The sequence below is a fragment of the Rattus norvegicus genome, chromosome 8 (genome assembly GCF_021556685.1).
Source record: "Rattus norvegicus strain SHRSP/BbbUtx chromosome 8, alternate assembly SHRSP_T2T, whole genome shotgun sequence".
In the NCBI taxonomy this organism is placed as follows: Eukaryota; Metazoa; Chordata; class Mammalia; order Rodentia; family Muridae; genus Rattus; species Rattus norvegicus.
Genome location: NC_141541.1, coordinates 40256475 through 40274585, shown reverse-complemented (window position 1 = coordinate 40274585; position 18111 = coordinate 40256475). Strand labels below are relative to the sequence as shown.

The following is an 18111-nucleotide window of genomic DNA, read 5'->3' as shown; positions in this document are numbered from 1 at the left end:
TACTTCATAGATATTAGGGGCTGTGCCACATAAACACTATTGAATACACGTTCTACACAGCAGAACACAGAAGCTTCTCTAAAATAGACTATATCCTGGAACACACACAAAAATAAATTTGTAAAAATTAAAAAATAATATACAAATGATTTCATGTCTCCTATCTGACCACTGTGCAATAAAACTTGAAATTGAGAGCAAACATATCGCTAGTAACTACTCAGATTCTAGGAGATTAGACAACTCATTATTGAATGATGAATGGGTCAAAGGAAAAGTGAAAATTCTCCTGAATGTAAATGAAAACAAACACAATAGGGCAAACCTCTGAGGCACATGGAAAGCATCCTGTGGGGGAAATTTAAAGCTCTAAGTGTCTACTTAGAAAATCAGAAGGAAAAAATAAATGACTTAAAGACAATTTGGGAAAACAAGAACAGATCAAACCTAAACCTAGTTCACAGCAAGAAATAAAAAATAAAGCATTAATAAGTGAAATAAAAACAAAGGTAACAATATAAAGAATCAATGAGCTTAAAATCTGGTTCTTTGAGAAGATAAACAATATTGATAGAGCCTTAGCCCAGCTAACCAAAAGAAAGAGAGAAGCCAAGTTAACAGAATCAAAAGTGTAACAGAATCATTCCAACACATACGAAAGCAGTTCAGAATATTATAAGCAGATATTTTAGAAACCTATGCCACGTTAAGCTGGAAACTCAAAAGGAATGGATGAATCTGTAGTTTCTGCCAAACCAGCAAAATTAAATCAAAAGGAAATCAACAACCAAGACAGACCCAGGAGAAAACCCAAACAGTAACAAAGGGCATTCTACCAGACTTTCAAAGAACTAAAGCCAATCCTCCATAACAATTCGAAACATATAGAAATGGAAGGAGCACTCCCAAAAGTCCTTCTACAAAGCCAGGATCACTCTTCTTCAAAAACCATGTAACTGCAACAACAAAAGAGTACTACAGGCCATAGTCCTGATAAACATGGGTTTTAAAAATCCTCAATGAAATACTTGAAAACAGAATACAGATCTATGTAAAAAGATTATCCACTATGACTAAGTTGACTTTACCTGTGAAATTCAGGAATGGTTCAACATATACAAATGGGTAAATATAATAGACCACATAAGTGAACTTAAAGAAAAACATCATATGATCATCTCAATAGATACAGAAAAGGCCTTTGACAAAATACAACACCAACATTTTCATGATAAAAGTCCTAGAGAATGTAGGGCTAGCAGGAATATACTTTAACATAATAAAAGATACCCACAGATGACATTATCCTAAATGGAGAAGAGCTTAAAGCATCACACTGATTATTAGGAACAGCAGAGAGATATCTACTATTTCCACTCCTTTTTAATATTGTGCCCACAACACTAGGTGGGGCAATAAGGCAAGAGAAGAAAATTGTAAGGCTGTGAACAAGGAAAGAAATCAAACTATCTCTCTTTGCAGATGATATGTATACATTAAAAATCCCCAAAAGTCTGCCGGAAAACTTCAGATGGTGTTTTTGTTTCCTTCTGTTGCCATGACAAAGCACTTTCAGGATTACTAAAAGCAACTTAGGAGGGGGAAAAAAGAGTTTATTTCACTTACACTTTCAAGTCACTATCCATCGTCATTGAAGAAAGTCAGGACCAGAACTCAAAGCAAGAATCTGGAGAAAAGTCTGTGAAGTAACACTGCTTTCTAGTTCACTCACAGGTTCATACTTATCAAACCCAGAATCACCAGCATGCTTCTGCATATGCTCAAAAGGGCTTTTAATATCCAATTCTGTTAAGGATCATCAGATGAAAGATTATCATGTTTCAGGTGGTTGGGTCCCTAAATACAATCACAAATAACCTTATAAAAGAGACATAGAGAACTGAGGACACAATTCAAAGGTAGGACACTTGCCTAGCATATGCAAAGCCCTATATTTGATTACCAACATTGGGCAGGGGACTATAGAATGTGATATAATGATGAATGAAGATTTTGAAGCTATATGCTTTGAAGATGGAGAAATGGGACACAAAGCTAAGGGATGTTGGAAGCCATTGTAAGCTGAACAAAAAAGTCAAGAAAATATGCTTTCTTCTTTAGTGTCTCCAGAAGGAACCAGCCCATTACTGACATCCTCCTTGTAGCCCAGTAAAATGTCTGTCCTCTAAAACTTTAAGGGAGTAATTCAGGGCACCAAAGCTATTATTTAGTTTATTTTTGCCATGGCAATATGAAACAAATACAACATATATATGTATATATATATATATATATATATATATATATATATATATATGAATTTCTTGTTCACTGTAATGCAGTTCCAGGAACTTAATTAAAAATTAATATTTTTCTCAAGAGTTCAGAAACACAGCAAAACCCCACTAATACAAATAAATGTATAATTTATAAATGACTCTAATGTAACTTCGTGGCACACAACCATGGTTTCAAAACCCTCACAACTTGCTAGCACCAGTGTGACTCTGGGAACATTGCTGAACCTTTCTGAGCTTATTCTTTCCTTTGAAGAAATGATAAATATTATGCACACTTCCCAGAGGGCTTTTTTAGCATCTGATATGTGAAAAGTGGTGGAGAAGGAAAGGGAAAGCCCTATCAAGGTCTTAGAATATGACACTCGCCAAATCTACAGAGGACATGATCAGCAACAAAGGAAAGATGAGGAGACCTGGTACCAACTAAAATGGGGGAGAGAGAGTGCACCCCACCAGAGATGGCAGTATAAGGAAGGAAGTAAATCTACCTGAGAAATCGGGGTGGCCACAAGGGTAACAAGCATGAAATTTTCTTCTAGAAGTTTGCTCTAGATTGGAGCTGAATGGCTCAGGGAGAGGTTGGGAACAGCCTATTTCAATTCCCTAGAGTAAACAGCCGGATGCTATGTGAGACAAGGCTGAGTGTGGTAGGAACATGGTCCTAACTTCAATCCCAGAAAGGACAGGAAATACCCAGAAACTGCTCAGATCCCAAGAAGGAGCTCGCTGGAAATGTCTCTGAAAAAGCACCCTCATTTCTTCCTTTACCCTTTGAACTCCTCAACTCTAAGATTTTCTGGGAACTCCAGATATCCCAGACTTCTAGCATGATAAGGGGTAAAACTTCCTAAGGAGGAGGTGGAAGTCAGGAGCCTGGGGAGTTGCATGTAGCTTAGGGTTCCTCCTTTCCTATGACTCAGACTGGAGATTTCCCCAGCATTGGAATGAGCTGTGCAGGAAACCTTTGTGTTACCTGTTCCTTCTCTGGAAGCCTTTCAGTGCAGAGTCACATTTCCCATTTCTGAATCCTAGGGTGAGCAGACATTTCCCACTTAGTATAGAGAAAGAGGTTCCTGAAGGACCAGAAAACTTGTACACAAGGAAGAAGCGATAAGGGCATGGAAGCTCTCTGACTCGGTTGTAGCTAGATAGCTGGACAGTCTGTACTTCCCACAGTATCATGCATCTGGTTTGTTGAAAAAGAAAAGGGCACTTCCTCCTTAGGCCTATATTGGAGATTCCTTCCTGTTCTCCCGCTTTATAAAGAGGGCAAGTGCCCACCCTTTACCTCAAGCCACCTTCTAACATCCAACATGAATTCCATGACAAAAATCAGCATACTGCTCATCGTGGCTTTATCTTTTCTCTGCTTCACAGAGGGTAAGTGTCTACAAAGGGGGGTGAAGAGAGGCCTTAGGGATGCCAGCCTCTAAACCACGGTCCTCCAGTCTCACTCGGGCATTGCAGCTCAAATCCAAAGACTGAGGTTCTGGGCACTAGAGGGATCACATGCAGTATTCTAATCAAAAAGAAAACAGTAACTGCAGAGAAATAGGACAGCAATTTTTAGACCTTCAGCTTCTTAAGTTTTTATTTATAGGTTTCCATTTAATTTCCTTTTTTCTTGAAACACTGTTATGCTGCATTCTACACAATACTCCCCTCCCCTTCTTTTCTCTGGTCACTTCTTCTCCATGTATTTTGCAGGGATCTTTATTTAGCTGATTACACTCAGGCAAGCTCTTCAAAGCTTAATACTACTCACAGATTCCCTGTCATTTCCAAGGCTCCAATTATAACTTGTAGCTGAAAATACCCAGCTTCACTCCCCAGGGAGATCTCTCTTCTTTGCCTCTGTCTTATATCAGTGGATGCACACCTCCCTTGAAAGTCAGCCTTGACATATAACTCTCCCTCATACTAAATGAAAATTAATGGCTAGTTCCTACCCTTTCTACTTGTTAAATGGACTTGAAGTACAATGTCATTTCTATTTTGACCACTTTGATACTAAGAAATATTAAGTCATAAAGCATTATTGAAAATGTAGGGTTCTTCACCTATTAGAAAAAGATGTTTCTAACTATACCTCAAAAAGCTGGAGTTCTAAAAAAAAAAAAGAGCACATAAATTTGAAAGAGACCAAGGGGGGCCATATAGGAGGTTTGAAGGGAAGAAAGGGAAGACAGAAATGATGTAATTGTGTTATAATCTCAAAAAATAAAAATATAAGAAAAAAATTTTAATTCTTCATAGCAAAAAGCAAAAAAGTCAATTCATGTCATGAACAACTGGCTAATGTTCCTACTCTATAATGACTTCCAGTAAAATTTAAGTACACTAATAATCTAACAGAAAAATAAGCTAAAGAAATCAAAATTTCACCATAGAGTAAATACAAGTAGGTATTAAATATACAAAAATGTGCTCAATCTCATTCTTTATATAGCAAGAGAAATACATATTAAGTCAACATTCACAAACTGAATAACATGATAGAGTGATCTGGTTATAGAGAGATAAGAATTGTCTTATACATTATATATATATATACATATATATATGTTTTTATTTCATCTTCAAATATAAGTAGGTACTAACTAGGTAGTATGAATAGCGTCATTATTATTTTCACCCATCCTCTAGCTTAATTCACAGAGCTAGGTTGAATACCAGCTGATGAAGTAAGCAGACAGCACAGTCTATGCGTAACACTGAGCCTCTCTTTGACATTGTAATCAACTGTCCCATAGCCCCACAGTTCATCCTAAAAATCCTACTCTTTCCTTATCCAGCAAATACAAATCTCATCTGTAATACCTGTAATCGCTCAGAAAATTCAGAATGTAAAAACGGAACTGGCCAATGCACTGCACCGGAAGGTGGATCGTGTTCAACCATATCAATCTATCACGGTAAGTGGGGCCGATACAGACTCCGAAAATGCCTTCAAACTACTATTCCTCCTGCTAGTGCCTGGCTTAAAGAACGTAACATTGTCTACCCCTGATAAGTGGTAAGACAGTGAATAAATTTGAGAAGGGAGGGAAAGAGTACTTTCAAATTTACCAGTAAGAGGCTTGGCATCCAGAGTCAGAGTCAATATGGGAGTGTGGCCTCCTGAGAAGACGAGGAAGGGAATTTAGTGTGCGAAGGGGTTTTCCTCTTGGTGGTGACTTTTAGAAAGTTGTATTGTGATAAAATTCCTCCAACATGTATAACAGGCTTCTCTATTTTTAGGACAACGGCATGTACTCTCAAAGCAAATGTGCTTGGGTCATTGCGAGGAAAAACCGCATTACAATGGAGACTTCATGATTTACGTAATGTGCTGTTCCAAAAACTTGTGTAATAGTTTCTAGATGGAGAAGAATCTCTTGAAGATCATCTTCGGTTCAAGATCCAAACTTAACAAATGAACCGAGATGAGGAACTTGCTTCCTACTCTGTTTCCACACCGACCTGAGATCACTGAGACAGCAGCAACAAAGGCTGTGTCCTCATTTCTAACGACCACACCATTGGACCACTGCAAAAGAAAAAACAATCCCATGCTTACCATGTTATTTTACTCTTCCAATTTTCAACGTCTAAGCCCTGTAATAGTGTCCCAAGAACTTTTATTTTAATCTCTAGAATCTATGAATGCTGCTGTAAGTGGCAAAAGAGACATTGGAGAAGGGAATAATCTCTAGATGAAAGGTTGTGTTTGGATTGTCAGGAAGGGTCTTAGTCCTAAGTACAAATGTCCTTATAAAATGTGGGGGGAGGGGGTTGTGTGAATTAACTATAGAAGAGGAAATGATTGTGTAATGGTGATTCAGAATTGGAGTGATATCCCTTGAAGGGGAATCAAACAGCCAGGAGCCAAGAGATATAAAAGGCCACTAGAAGCTGAGAAGGGCAATGAAATTAATTTTTCTCAATGCCTCCAGAAACCCACCACGCTGCAACTTGATTTTTATCCTCACCAGATTTATTTTTTACTTCAGAGTTCTACAAATTGAATAAATGCGTGTTGTTTTAAGCAACTATGTTTGTAGTCATTTGTCCTACCAGTGATGGGAAATTCCAATAAGTGTATAGGAAATGAAAGTGTTGGTAATCCTAACCCCCAATGGGGGTAGGGGAGGAGGGTAAACTTAGGGTGTCCTGCAAAATGAAAGCAATGTGTAGTTAAGTGCTGTGAGTGAATGAAAGGTTAGTGGGTGAAAGTTCCACCTGGGTGCTGCAGGCAACCCTGCAGATATGACTTTGAAGCTAGTAGTCCCTATGGCTTTCTTTTTTTATATAGATTTTATTGAAATTATATTATTTATTTACATTCCAGTCATTGACAAACACACCCTGTTCCCCTCCCACAGTTCCCCATCCTATTACTCCTCCCCCTTGCCTCAGAGAGAGTGTTCCCACACACTTACCAGGCCTCCCCCTTCCCTAGGACCTAAAGGCTCTCTCGGATTAAGCACATCTTCTCCCACTGAGGTCAGCCTGACCCTACCACTTTCTAAAGCAATCAAGTATGTATTCTAAGAAGTGAATCCACAGGTTCTCACCAGTTCATATACTGACTGCACCTTTCTAGCTCTCCTGAGTGTTAGTTTCTATGCATAGTTTTGGTTTGATTTTTGCAATGGTTGTGTTTGCATATTCAAGTCCCTAGTTTATTATGGGAAGTCACTCACAATATGCTATTAAATAAAAATATCCGTTATTATTTTTCTCCATAGAGTAAACTTATCTGATATGTTTTGCTATAAAAGAATGTATCACTTTGAGATATTATTTTATAATATGTTGAAAAAGAAAAATGCACTGCTATCTACTAATCTCTCTCACACAAAATTTCTGTTCCAAAGGTATGAGTAAATGAATTCTCCACATCTCCACTGGACACTGGTAGAGTATCCTACAATTTCACTCTGACATGAATTGTCAGCTTCTATTCCTACCGTGTGTGAAAGAAGCCAGGTCACAAGTGCATTCTTATTCACCAGCTCAGTAACACCCAAAGTAGCACTTTTTTGTTAGGGATTTTAATGGAAGATTCATAAGACAAGGATGATTTTAAATAAGTCATCAACTGATGATTAATTCATTATCTAGTCCCTCTCCTATCTTCCCAGAGATTGGAAATGGAGGAAGAAGGCTGAAGGTTCTAAATCTCAATCATATATTAGTTGGTTCCCTCATGACCAATCCCGATTCTACAGTTTTCCAAGTAATTCCCCAAACTCAGGGTGTGACTGAAGTCTGTCATGAATAGTGAAAGACATAGAAATGTTTCAGGAATTGAGAACAAAAGGCCAAATACTGTAACCGAAAGTATTCCTGCTATTTTTATCACTTAGGAGATCATAGAAGTTTATTTTGTACAAATACATGCACAAATACAAAATAAACTGTTCTTCAAATTATAGTAGGAAACACTCCCAACAGACCTACTACTGCAAACTGGAAATATCATGCAGCTAAAAATGAACTTACTATGCCTAGCCTGATGAGCAGAATAGCTCATGTGGTAGTTTAAATATGCTTGGCCCATGGGAAGTGGCACCATTAGGAGGAGTGACCTTGTGAGAGTAGGTGTGGCCATGTTGGAGAAAGTTTGTCACTGTGAGCAAGGACTTTGAGGTCCTTCAGATCAATATGCAGAACTCCCAGCTCCTCCAATACCATGTCTGCCTGCAAACTGACATGCTCCCCATTATGATGACAATGGACTGACCTCTGAATGGCCAGCCTCGATTAAATATATAAATTAACTTTATAAGAGTTGCTGTGGTTGTGATGTCTTTTCACAGCAGTAGAACCAAACTAAGACATCTCAGAAATGTAGGTTGACGTCATTATCCAGGTGAGGGCTGGCACAAGTTAGATCAAGGCCATGATTGGACAGTAAAAGAATAAGGCAGGGACAAAGTTTTTGTAGAGAGAGAGAGAAGAAGAAGGGGGGGAATCAAAATGGAGACTGAGAAGGATGGTCCTGAATTGCCAAGGCAGCTGGGATGGATTTCTGTAGACAAATTTATCTTATCTAGGTGGGCGGTTTATATTCTTATCAATTGGTTGTAAGTTTATTGTGTAGATGTATTGTACATTGAGCATTTAACATATAAATCTGGTTGTTGGGTTACAGTTTGTTGAGTCTTGATATTATCAGGTAGCTGGGACCAGAGTTCCTGACTGGCCAGAGCTGGCCAGGGTGACTAGCAATGGGAGTCGAAAGACCTCTGGGGCCAGAAGATAGCTAGGCTAACGTGTCATGGTGCCTCACTGAAGCCATCACTGAGATAAATTAAGGTTAGTTCTATATGGCCCTATGGTGCCAGAACTAACACCAGGGAGTGGCTGCCTGGGTCTGAGAGTACCAGGGCCCAGCATGTAATGGTGACATGGGGGAATTGTTCATGCCTCTTTTTAATTATACCAAAAACAGAAACACAGTGCATTATAAAGTGTCCAACATTTGCCTTCTAAGTGTAGTGCTAGCTGGAGGCTATGATTTCCTGCTACTGCTCAGCACTCCAAAACAGTATTAAAGTTTGTGTCATTCACCCAGAGAAACAATATTCAATATTCAAAGTTGGATGTCTATCAAATGTCTTCTTCTGACATTGTCAAACAGTAAAGAAAAAAATCCTAAGTTGAGCAATGAAGCATGGGAAAATATTTGTATGGATTTTGTGTTGTATCACTAGATACACTGTCTTGTCCTATTGTCTATTTGTGCTGTGGTCTAAACATGTCAAAATTCATATGTTGAAACCTAGTAGGCAATAATAGTTGAGGAGGGGATTATGTCTTAAGAGTGGGGTTTACATGAGCAGGGATGGTGGTCTTATAGAAGAATCCAGAAGGAGCTTTTTGTCCTTTCCAACATAGCAGAATTCAGCAAGAAGGCACTACTTACACACACACACACACACACACACACACACACACACACACACACACGTTAGGCATAAGAATGTTTGAACCCTGGCTGTGCCTTGATCTTGCACTATCCAGCCTCCAGAACTGAGAGCAACAAATGTGTGTTATCTATATTACACATGCTCTGATATTCTTGTGACAGCAGCCCAAGCCATTTAAGATAATTTTATTTTTAAATAACTATTATACCATTTTATCCCTGAGGCTCTGAGGATGTCTTCTATATCTGATTATAAACACTCACATGCTAGGAATCTCTTTGTCTACTGTCAGGTTCTGTGTTACTGTGACAAAATGCATGATAGGAATTTAAGGGTGACAAGGTTTATTTTGGCTCACAGTCTCAGAGGATTTGGTCCACAGACCCTTGGCCTCATTGATGTCCATATAAGACACAGCATCATGGAACCATGAATAATATGGTAACAGAGGTCTATTTATCTCATTGCAAACAGGAGCAGATCAAGAGACAGGAAGAGTCAAGAGACAAGTTACTCCCAAGGACCTGCCCTAGTAACCTAGTCTTGACTATATCAGTCTGTGTAGGGTATTTCCTATTCACATGGACAGTTTCCTTCCTGTCTATTATTGCTGTCTTCTTAGTTGGGTGGAATATCTAACACTAGAGGCCTTTTGAAAAAGTCATTAGAGGTCTATTAATATAGAAGTTTCTTTAAAATGTGTGTGTGTGTGTGTGTGTGTGTGTGTGTGTGTGTGTGTGTGTGTGTGTGTGTGTGTGTGTGTGTACAGACAGAGACAGTTTAAATGTAGTTGTGAGTTGTCCTATAATGGGCCAACAGTGCCCTTACTAGACAGAACAGATTAACAAATAAAAATGCAGGTGAACAAGGAGACAGATTTATAGAAGCTTATAAGAGCAGTCTCCAAAGGGCAGCAGTTTTAAGGCTGCAAACATCCTAGGGAAGAAAGCGATGTCAGACATTTTCTACATAGACCGTCAACATCCACATATGGACCAGAGGAAGGTTTTGCTGTCCTTCTGAGCCTCACCTTGGGTGTCTTAGGCAGTGTTCTATTGCTATGAAGAGACACCATTGTAGTCGGTCTTAGTTTCTTTGTAGGTTCTTCTTTTTTCCACACTTTACCCTGCCCCACAACCCCAATCTCACCCCCTATCACTCACGAGATAGGAGGGAAAGAAGGATAGAGGGGAGAAAGAGTGACAGAGATCCTTGAACCTAATTTCTTTATTCTTTTTTTTTCTTTTTTCTTTTTTTCAGAGCTGGAGACCAAACCCAGGGCCTTGCACTTCCTAGGCAAGCGCCGTACCACTGAGCTAAATCCCCAACCCCTAATTTCTTTATTCTTGTTTCTTCTTTGATCACAACTACTAACAAAGTGCAGCCAACCTCCCTGAATGACCAGCCACCAAATGACCCCATCCCATCAGGCCTCTAACATTTATGTAACCTCTGAAAAGCTCCCAGAATTCTAAACATCACACAATCTCACAAACAATCTGCAGCCGGCAAAACCATGCCCCTGCTAAAGCAGGAGGCAAATCATAGCTGCTGTATAGCAGCCCAATATCTCCACAGCTGGGACTAAAATGAAAATACAATCTTCTATTTGTGTGTTTGTTTGTTTGTTTGTTTGTTTGTTTGTTTGTTTGTTTGTGAAACCAAAATTCCAGAATTCTCACCATACACTATGACCACAGAAACTCTTATGGAGGGGAAAAAGCATTTAGTTGGGGCCTGCTTAGAGTTTCAGAAGTTGATTCCTTTGTAATCATGGTGAAAAGCACAGTCTCATTCAGGCAGACATGATGCTAGAGAAACAGCTGAGATGTCTACATGCAGATCCAAAGGGAGCAGGAAGAGAGAGATTCTGGACTTAGAGTAGGCTTTTTGAAACCTCAAAGTCCAACTCCAGTGACATTCCTTGGCAAGGTCAAACTTCCTAGTTCTTTCAAACAGTGCCACTCCCTGGTTAACCAAGTATCCAAATCTATTGAGCTTATGGGGGTGAGGTCCATTCTAATCCAAGCTACTACACTGGGGTAGGGAGGCTCTGCCATTTTCTCATAGGTCTGAGGCTAAGGTCTTCGACATGGCCAGCTCTGTCAACAGCACACATTCATTCAGGGCTTCTTCCACTCCCCACAAGAGAGATTATAAAGTATCTGGGGCTGGAGAGATGGCTCATTAATAAGGGCACTTGTTGCTCCTGCAGAGCAACAGTGTTTTGAGTCCCAGCATCCACATCCATCTATAAGTACAGTTTGAGGGGACCTGACACCCTCTTCTGGCTACCATGGGCACCAGACACACATGTAGTGCACAGAAACACACACAGACAAAACATCTATATAAATAACTTTTTAAAAAAAATCAAAATTACATGTTAAAAAACCTGTTACTTATGAGAGTCAAAATTGAAAGATGTTTACATTGTGTATAGTAGAAAAGAAAGGTTGAAAAGGCAACAACTTGAGAATTCATAAGTTGTTGGGGTTTTTTAATAAATCATCAAATCAAGTGTGGAAAAAAATAACAGAAAAGTAAAAAAAAAAAAAAAAAAAAAGCTGGGGAAATGGCTCTGTAGGTAATGTATCTGATTAAGCATGAGAACCTTAGTTCAGTTCCCTAGAACCCATGTAAAAGCTAAGCATCACAGTACATTGTAATCCTAGGGCCCTGGTGGAATCAGACAGCTCCTGGGAAGCTCTCTGGCCAGCTATTTCAGCTGAATGAGAGAACCTGAGATTCAGTGAGAGACCCTGTCTCAAAAGCTAAGGTGGAGAGCCAACATCAACCTCCATAGTCACATACATACATATGTCTTATATACATGCATGTACTTGGTTTTTTTTTAATCTTTAACTTGAGTATTTCTTATTTACATTTCAATTGTTATTCTCCTTCCCGGTTTCTGGGCCAACATCCCCCAACTCCTCCCCATCCCCTTCTATATGGGCTTACCCTCCCCATCCTCGCCCCATTACCACCCTCCCAACAATCACGTTCACTAGGTGTTCAGTCTTGGCAGGACCAAGGGCTTCCCCTTCCACTGGTGCTCTTACTAGGCTACTCATTGCTACCTGTGAGGTTGGAGCCAGGGTCAACCCATGTATAGTCTTTGGGTAGTGGCTTAGTCCCTGGAAGCTCTTGTTGCTTGGCATTATTGTTCATATGGGGTCTCAAGCCTCTTCAAGCTCTTTCAGTCCTTTCTCTGATTCCTTCAACGGGGGTCCCGATCTCAGTTCAGTGGTTTGCTGCTGGCATTCGCCTCTGTATTTGCTGTATTCTGGCTGTGTCTCTCAGGAGAGATCTACATCCGGTTCCTGTCGGCCTGCACTTCTTTGCTTCATCCATCTTATCTAGTTTGGTGGCTGTATATGTATGGGTCACATGTGGGGCAGGCTCGGAATGGGTGTTCCTTCTGCCTTTGTTCTAAACTTTGCCTCCCTATTCCCTGCCAAGGGTATTCTTGTTCCCTTTTTTTTTTTTTTTAATCTTTATTAACTTGAGTATTTCTTATTTACATTTCGGTTGTTATTCCCCTTCCCGGTTTCTGGGCCAACATCCCCCTAACCCCTCCCCATCCCCTTCTATATGGGCTTACCCTCCCCATCCTCCCCCCATTACCACCCTCCCCCCAACAATCACGTTCACTGGGGGTTCAGTCTTGGCAGGACCAAGACTTCCCTTCCACTGGTGCTCTTACTAGACTATTCATTGCTACCTGTGAGGTTGGAGCCCAGGGTCAGTCCATGTATAGTCTTTGGGTAGTGGCTTAGTCCCTGGAAGCTCTGGCTAGTTGGCATTGTTGTTCATATGGGCTCTCAAGCCCCTTCAAGCTCTTCCAGTCCTTTCTCTGATTCCTTCAACGGGGGCTCCTGTTCTCAGTTCAGTGGTTTGCTGCTGGCATTCACCCTATGTATTTGCTGTATTCTGACTGTGTCTCTCAGGAGATATCTACATCCAGTTCCTGTCAGCCTGCACTTCTTTGCTTCATCCATCATGCATGTACTTGTACACAGAGAGAAGGTAAAGTACAAAAAAGCAAAGTGGAATGATAAATTAATTTTAAACAAGGTAACAAATTACAGCTAAATCAATAATGCTGGATTTGGGAAATGTTTAAAATTCATAAACCTGATACATTTCTAGTAAGGTAATCATGGAGAAGGAAAGAAGGCATATAACAACTACCTATGTGTCCTTCTGTTGTGTGGCACAGGCAGAGTTAACATTACAAGTAGGACTTAAAACTGCTAGTCAGCTGCCTTGAAGTGGAGATTAGGGGAGATCTTGTGGGTGGTCACAATGTAATAACAAGGAAGGGAGACAGTGTGAGAGTGACACACTGTGAAGAAACGCAGTCATTGCTGGGTTTGGAATTAATGAATCATTAACAAACAATCATGTTGAGCCACTAAGTTTGCAGAATCTTCACTGATATTCTCCCTGGTTTTTCACCCTCTTACACTGCAGATGCACAGAGCCATCTGCTGGAAACTCTTCTCACTCTAAGTCTGCCAGGCAGAAACTTCAGAAATGGAAGAGGTTATGGAAAAGTGAGTGGTATACATTTATTACTGTATCTTGCAAAAAGTACTTTATTTGAGGGGGAAAAAAGTGTTTTGCAGAGGTGATTAACTGGGATCTTTAATGTAACAGCAAATAATCCTTAAAATACTTAAAGAGAAAACACATCTCCTACACCTGGAGACTGTCTTGCTGAACTTTGCTACAGATGAAATAGTCTGATTAATATCTCTCTCTCTCTCTCTCTCTCTCTCTCTCTCTCTCTCTCTCTCTCTCTCTCTCTCCCCTCTCCCTCCTCTCTCTTCCTCTCCCTCTTTCTCTCTCTCCCTCTTTCCCCCCACCTTATGTCTTTCTCCCTCCCTCCCTCTCTTTCTCCTCCCCACTCCTATCAGCCATGAGGTCATACCAAGGACCTGTTAAAGTCTTGACACCTGGTGTTTACCGGAAGTCCCACACCCGCGGATCCCGGCCCGCAGCAGCTCTCTGCTCCCAGACCCGGTGAGAGAGAGACCCAACCGCCTGGTCAGGTGGGCACTCCTGAGGCTGCAGAGCAGAAGAGACCACCAACACTGCTCACCCCTGCCCACATCCCTGGCCCAAGAGGAAACTGTATAAGGCCTCTGGGCTCCCGTGGGGGAGGGCCCAGGAGCGGCAGGACTTCTGCGCCTGAGACACCGCCGGATCCTGAAAGAAACAGACCGGATAAACAGTTCTCTGCACCCAAATCCCGTGGGAGGGAGAGCTAAACCTTCAGAGAGGCAGACAAGCCTGGGAAACCAGAAGAGACTGCTCCCTGCACACACATCTCGGACGCCAGAGGAAAAAGCCAAAGACCATCTGGAACCCTGGTGCACTGAAGCTCCCGGAAGGGGCGGCACAGGTCTTCCTGGTTGCTGCCGCTGCAGAGAGCCCCTGGGCAGCACCCCACGAGCAAACCTGAGCCTCGGGACCACACGTAAGACCAAATTTTCTGCTGCAAGAAAGCTGCCTGGTGAACTCAAGACACAGGCCCACAGGAACAGCTGAAGACCTGTAGAGAGGAAAAACTACACGCCCGAAAGCAGAACACACTGTCCCCATAACTGACTGAAAGAGAGGAAAACAGGTCTACAGCACTCCTGACACACAGGCTTATAGGTCAGTCTACCCACTGTCAGAAATAGCAGAACAAAGTAACACTAGAGATAATCTGATGGCGAGAGGCAAGCGCAGGAACACAAGCAACAGAAACCAAGACTGCATGCCATCATCGGAGCCCAATTCTCCCACCAAAACAAACATGGAATATCCAAACACACCAGAAAAGCAAGATCTAGTTTCAAAATCATATTTGATCATGATGCTGGAGGACTTCAAGAAAGACATGAACACACTTAGGGAAACACAGGAAATCATTAATAAACAAGTAGAAGCCTACAAAGAGGAATGGCAAAAATCCCTGAAAGAATTCCAGGAAAACACAATCAAACAGATGAAGGAATTAAAAATGGAAATAGAAGCAATCAAGAAAGAACACATGGAAACAACCCTGGATATAGAAAACCAAAAGAAGAGACAAGGAGCTGTAGATACAAGCTTCACCAACAGAATACAAGAGATGGAAGAGAGAATCTCAGGAGCAGAAGATTCCATAGAAATCATTGACTCAACTGTCAAAGATAATGTAAAGCGGAAAAAGCTACTGGTCCAAAACATACAGGAAATCCAGGACTCAATGAGAAGATCAAACCTAAGGATAATAGGTATAGAAGAGAGTGAAGACTCCCAGCTCAAAGGACCAGTAAATATCTTCAACAAAATCATAGAAGAAAACTTCCCAAACCTAAAAAAAGAGATACCCATAGGCATACAAGAAGCCTACAGAACTCCAAATAGATTGGACCAGAAAAGAAACACCTCCCGTCACATAATTGTCAAAACACCAAACGCACAAAATAAAGAAAGAATATTAAAAGCAGTAAGGGAAAAAGGTCAAGTAACATATAAAGGGAGACCTATCAGAATCACACCAGACTTCTCGCCAGAAACTATGAAGGCCAGAAGATCCTGGACTGATGTCATACAGACCCTAAGAGAACACAAATGCCAGCCCAGGTTACTGTATCCAGCAAAACTCTCAATTAACATTGATGGAGAAACCAAGATATTCCATGACAAAACCAAATTTACACAATATCTTTCTACAAATCCAGCACTACAAAGGATAATAAATGGTAAAGCCCAACACAAGGAGGCAAGCTATACCCTAGAAGAAGCAAGAAACTAATCGTCTTGGCAACAAAACAAAGAGAATGAAAGCACACAAACATAACCTTACATCCAAATATGAATATAACGGGAAGCAATAATCACTATTCCTTAATATCTCTCAATATCAATGGCCTCAACTCCCCAATAAAAAGACATAGATTAACAAACTGGATACGCAACGAGGACCCTGCATTCTGCTGCCTACAGGAAACACACCTCAGAGACAAAGACAGACACTACCTCAGAGTGAAAGGCTGGAAAACAACTTTCCAAGCAAATGGTCAGAAGAAGCAAGCTGGAGTAGCCATTCTAATATCAAATAAAATCAATTTCCAACTAAAAGTCATCAAAAAAGATAAGGAAGGACACTTCATATTCATCAAAGGAAAAATCCACCAAGATGAACTCTCAATCCTAAATATCTATGCCCCAAATACAAGGGCACCTACATACGTAAAAGAAACCTTACTAAAGCTCAAAACACACATTGCACCTCACACAATAATAGTGGGAGATTTCAACACCCCACTCTCATCAATGGACAGATCATGGAAACAGAAATTAAACAGTGATGTCGACAGACTAAGAGAAGTCATGAGCCAAATGGACTTAACGGATATTTATAGAACATTCTATCCTAAAGCAAAAGGATATACCTTCTTCTCAGCTCCTCATGGTACTTTCTCCAAAATTGACCATATAATTGGTCAAAAAACGGGCCTCAACAGGTACAAAAAGATAGAAATAATCCCATGCGTGCTATCAGACCACCACGGCCTAAAACTGGTCTTCAATAACAATAAGGGAAGAATGCCCACATATACGTGGAAATTGAACAATGCTCTACTCAATGATAACCTGGTCAAGGAAGAAATAAAGAAAGAAATTAAAAACTTTTTAGAATTTAATGAAAATGAGGATACAACATACTCAAACTTATGGGACACAATGAAAGCTGTGCTAAGAGGAAAACTCATAGCGCTGAGTGCCTGCAGAAAGAAACAGGAAAGAGCATATGTCAGCAGCTTGACAGCACACCTAAAAGCTCTAGAACAAAAAGAAACAAATACACCCAGGAGGAGTAGAAGGCAGGAAATAATCAAACTCAGAGCTGAAATCAACCAAGTAGAAACAAAAAGGGCCATAGAAAGAATCAACAGGACCAAAAGTTGGTTCTTTGAGAAAATCAACAAGATAGATAAACCCTTAGCCAGACTAACGAGAGGACACAGAGAGTGCGTCCAAATTAACAAAATCAGAAATGAAAAGGGAGACATAACTACAGATTCAGAGGAAATTCAAAAAATCATCAGATCTTACTATAAAAACCTATATTCAACAAAATTTGAAAATCTTCAGGAAATGGACAATTTCCTAGACAGATACCAGGTATCAAAGTTAAATCAGGAACAGATAAACCAGTTAAACAACCCCATAACTCCTAAGGAAATAGAAGCAGTCATTAAAGGTCTCCCAACCAAAAAGAGCCCAGGTCCAGACGGGTTTAGTGCAGAATTCTATCAAACCTTCATAGAAGACCTCATACCAATATTATCCAAACTATTCCACAAAATTGAAACAGATGGAGCCCTACCGAATTCCTTCCACGAAGCTACAATTACTCTTATACCTAAACCACACAAAGACACAACAAAGAAAGAGAACTTCAGACCAATTTCCCTTATGAATATCGACGCAAAAATACTCAATAAAATTCTGGCAAACCGAATCCAAGAGCACATCAAAACAATCATCCACCATGATCAAGTAGGCTTCATCCCAGGCATGCAGGGATGGTTTAATATACGGAAAACCATCAACGTGATCCATTATATAAACAAACTGAAAGAGCAGAACCACATGATCATTTCATTAGATGCTGAGAAAGCATTTGACAAAATTCAGCACCCCTTCATGATAAAAGTCCTGGAAAGAATAGGAATTCAAGGCCCATACCTAAACATAGTAAAAGCCATATACAGCAAAACAGTTGCTAACATTAAACTAAATGGAGAGAAACTTGAAGCAATCCCACTAAAATCAGGGACTAGACAAGGCTGCCCACTCTCTCGCTACTTATTCAATACAGTTCTTGAAGTTCTAGCCAGAGC

At 40.4% G+C, this 18111-nt stretch overlaps 2 protein-coding genes across 2 annotated transcripts in view; one reads left to right on the top strand and one right to left on the bottom strand.

Annotated features, from left to right (window-relative positions):
- Positions 1-1712, bottom strand: part of Pate2 (prostate and testis expressed 2) — a 32356-nt gene extending 30644 nt beyond the window's left edge. Inside the window, exon 1 of the mRNA XM_087560020.1 lies at positions 1627-1712. The gene's annotated coding sequence lies outside the window, so the exon portion shown is untranslated. The remainder of the gene's footprint in view (positions 1-1626) is intronic.
- Positions 1713-3559: 1847 nt separating this feature from the next.
- LOC148004027 (prostate and testis expressed protein 4-like) lies at positions 3560-6331 on the top strand. Its single transcript, XM_087564014.1, has 3 exons — positions 3560-3680; positions 5096-5215; positions 5541-6331. Exons 1-3 carry the CDS (start codon positions 3614-3616, stop codon positions 5660-5662), a joined length of 309 nt encoding a protein of 102 aa, XP_087420140.1. The 5' UTR covers positions 3560-3613; the 3' UTR covers positions 5663-6331.
- Positions 6332-18111: the final 11780 nt, after the last annotated feature.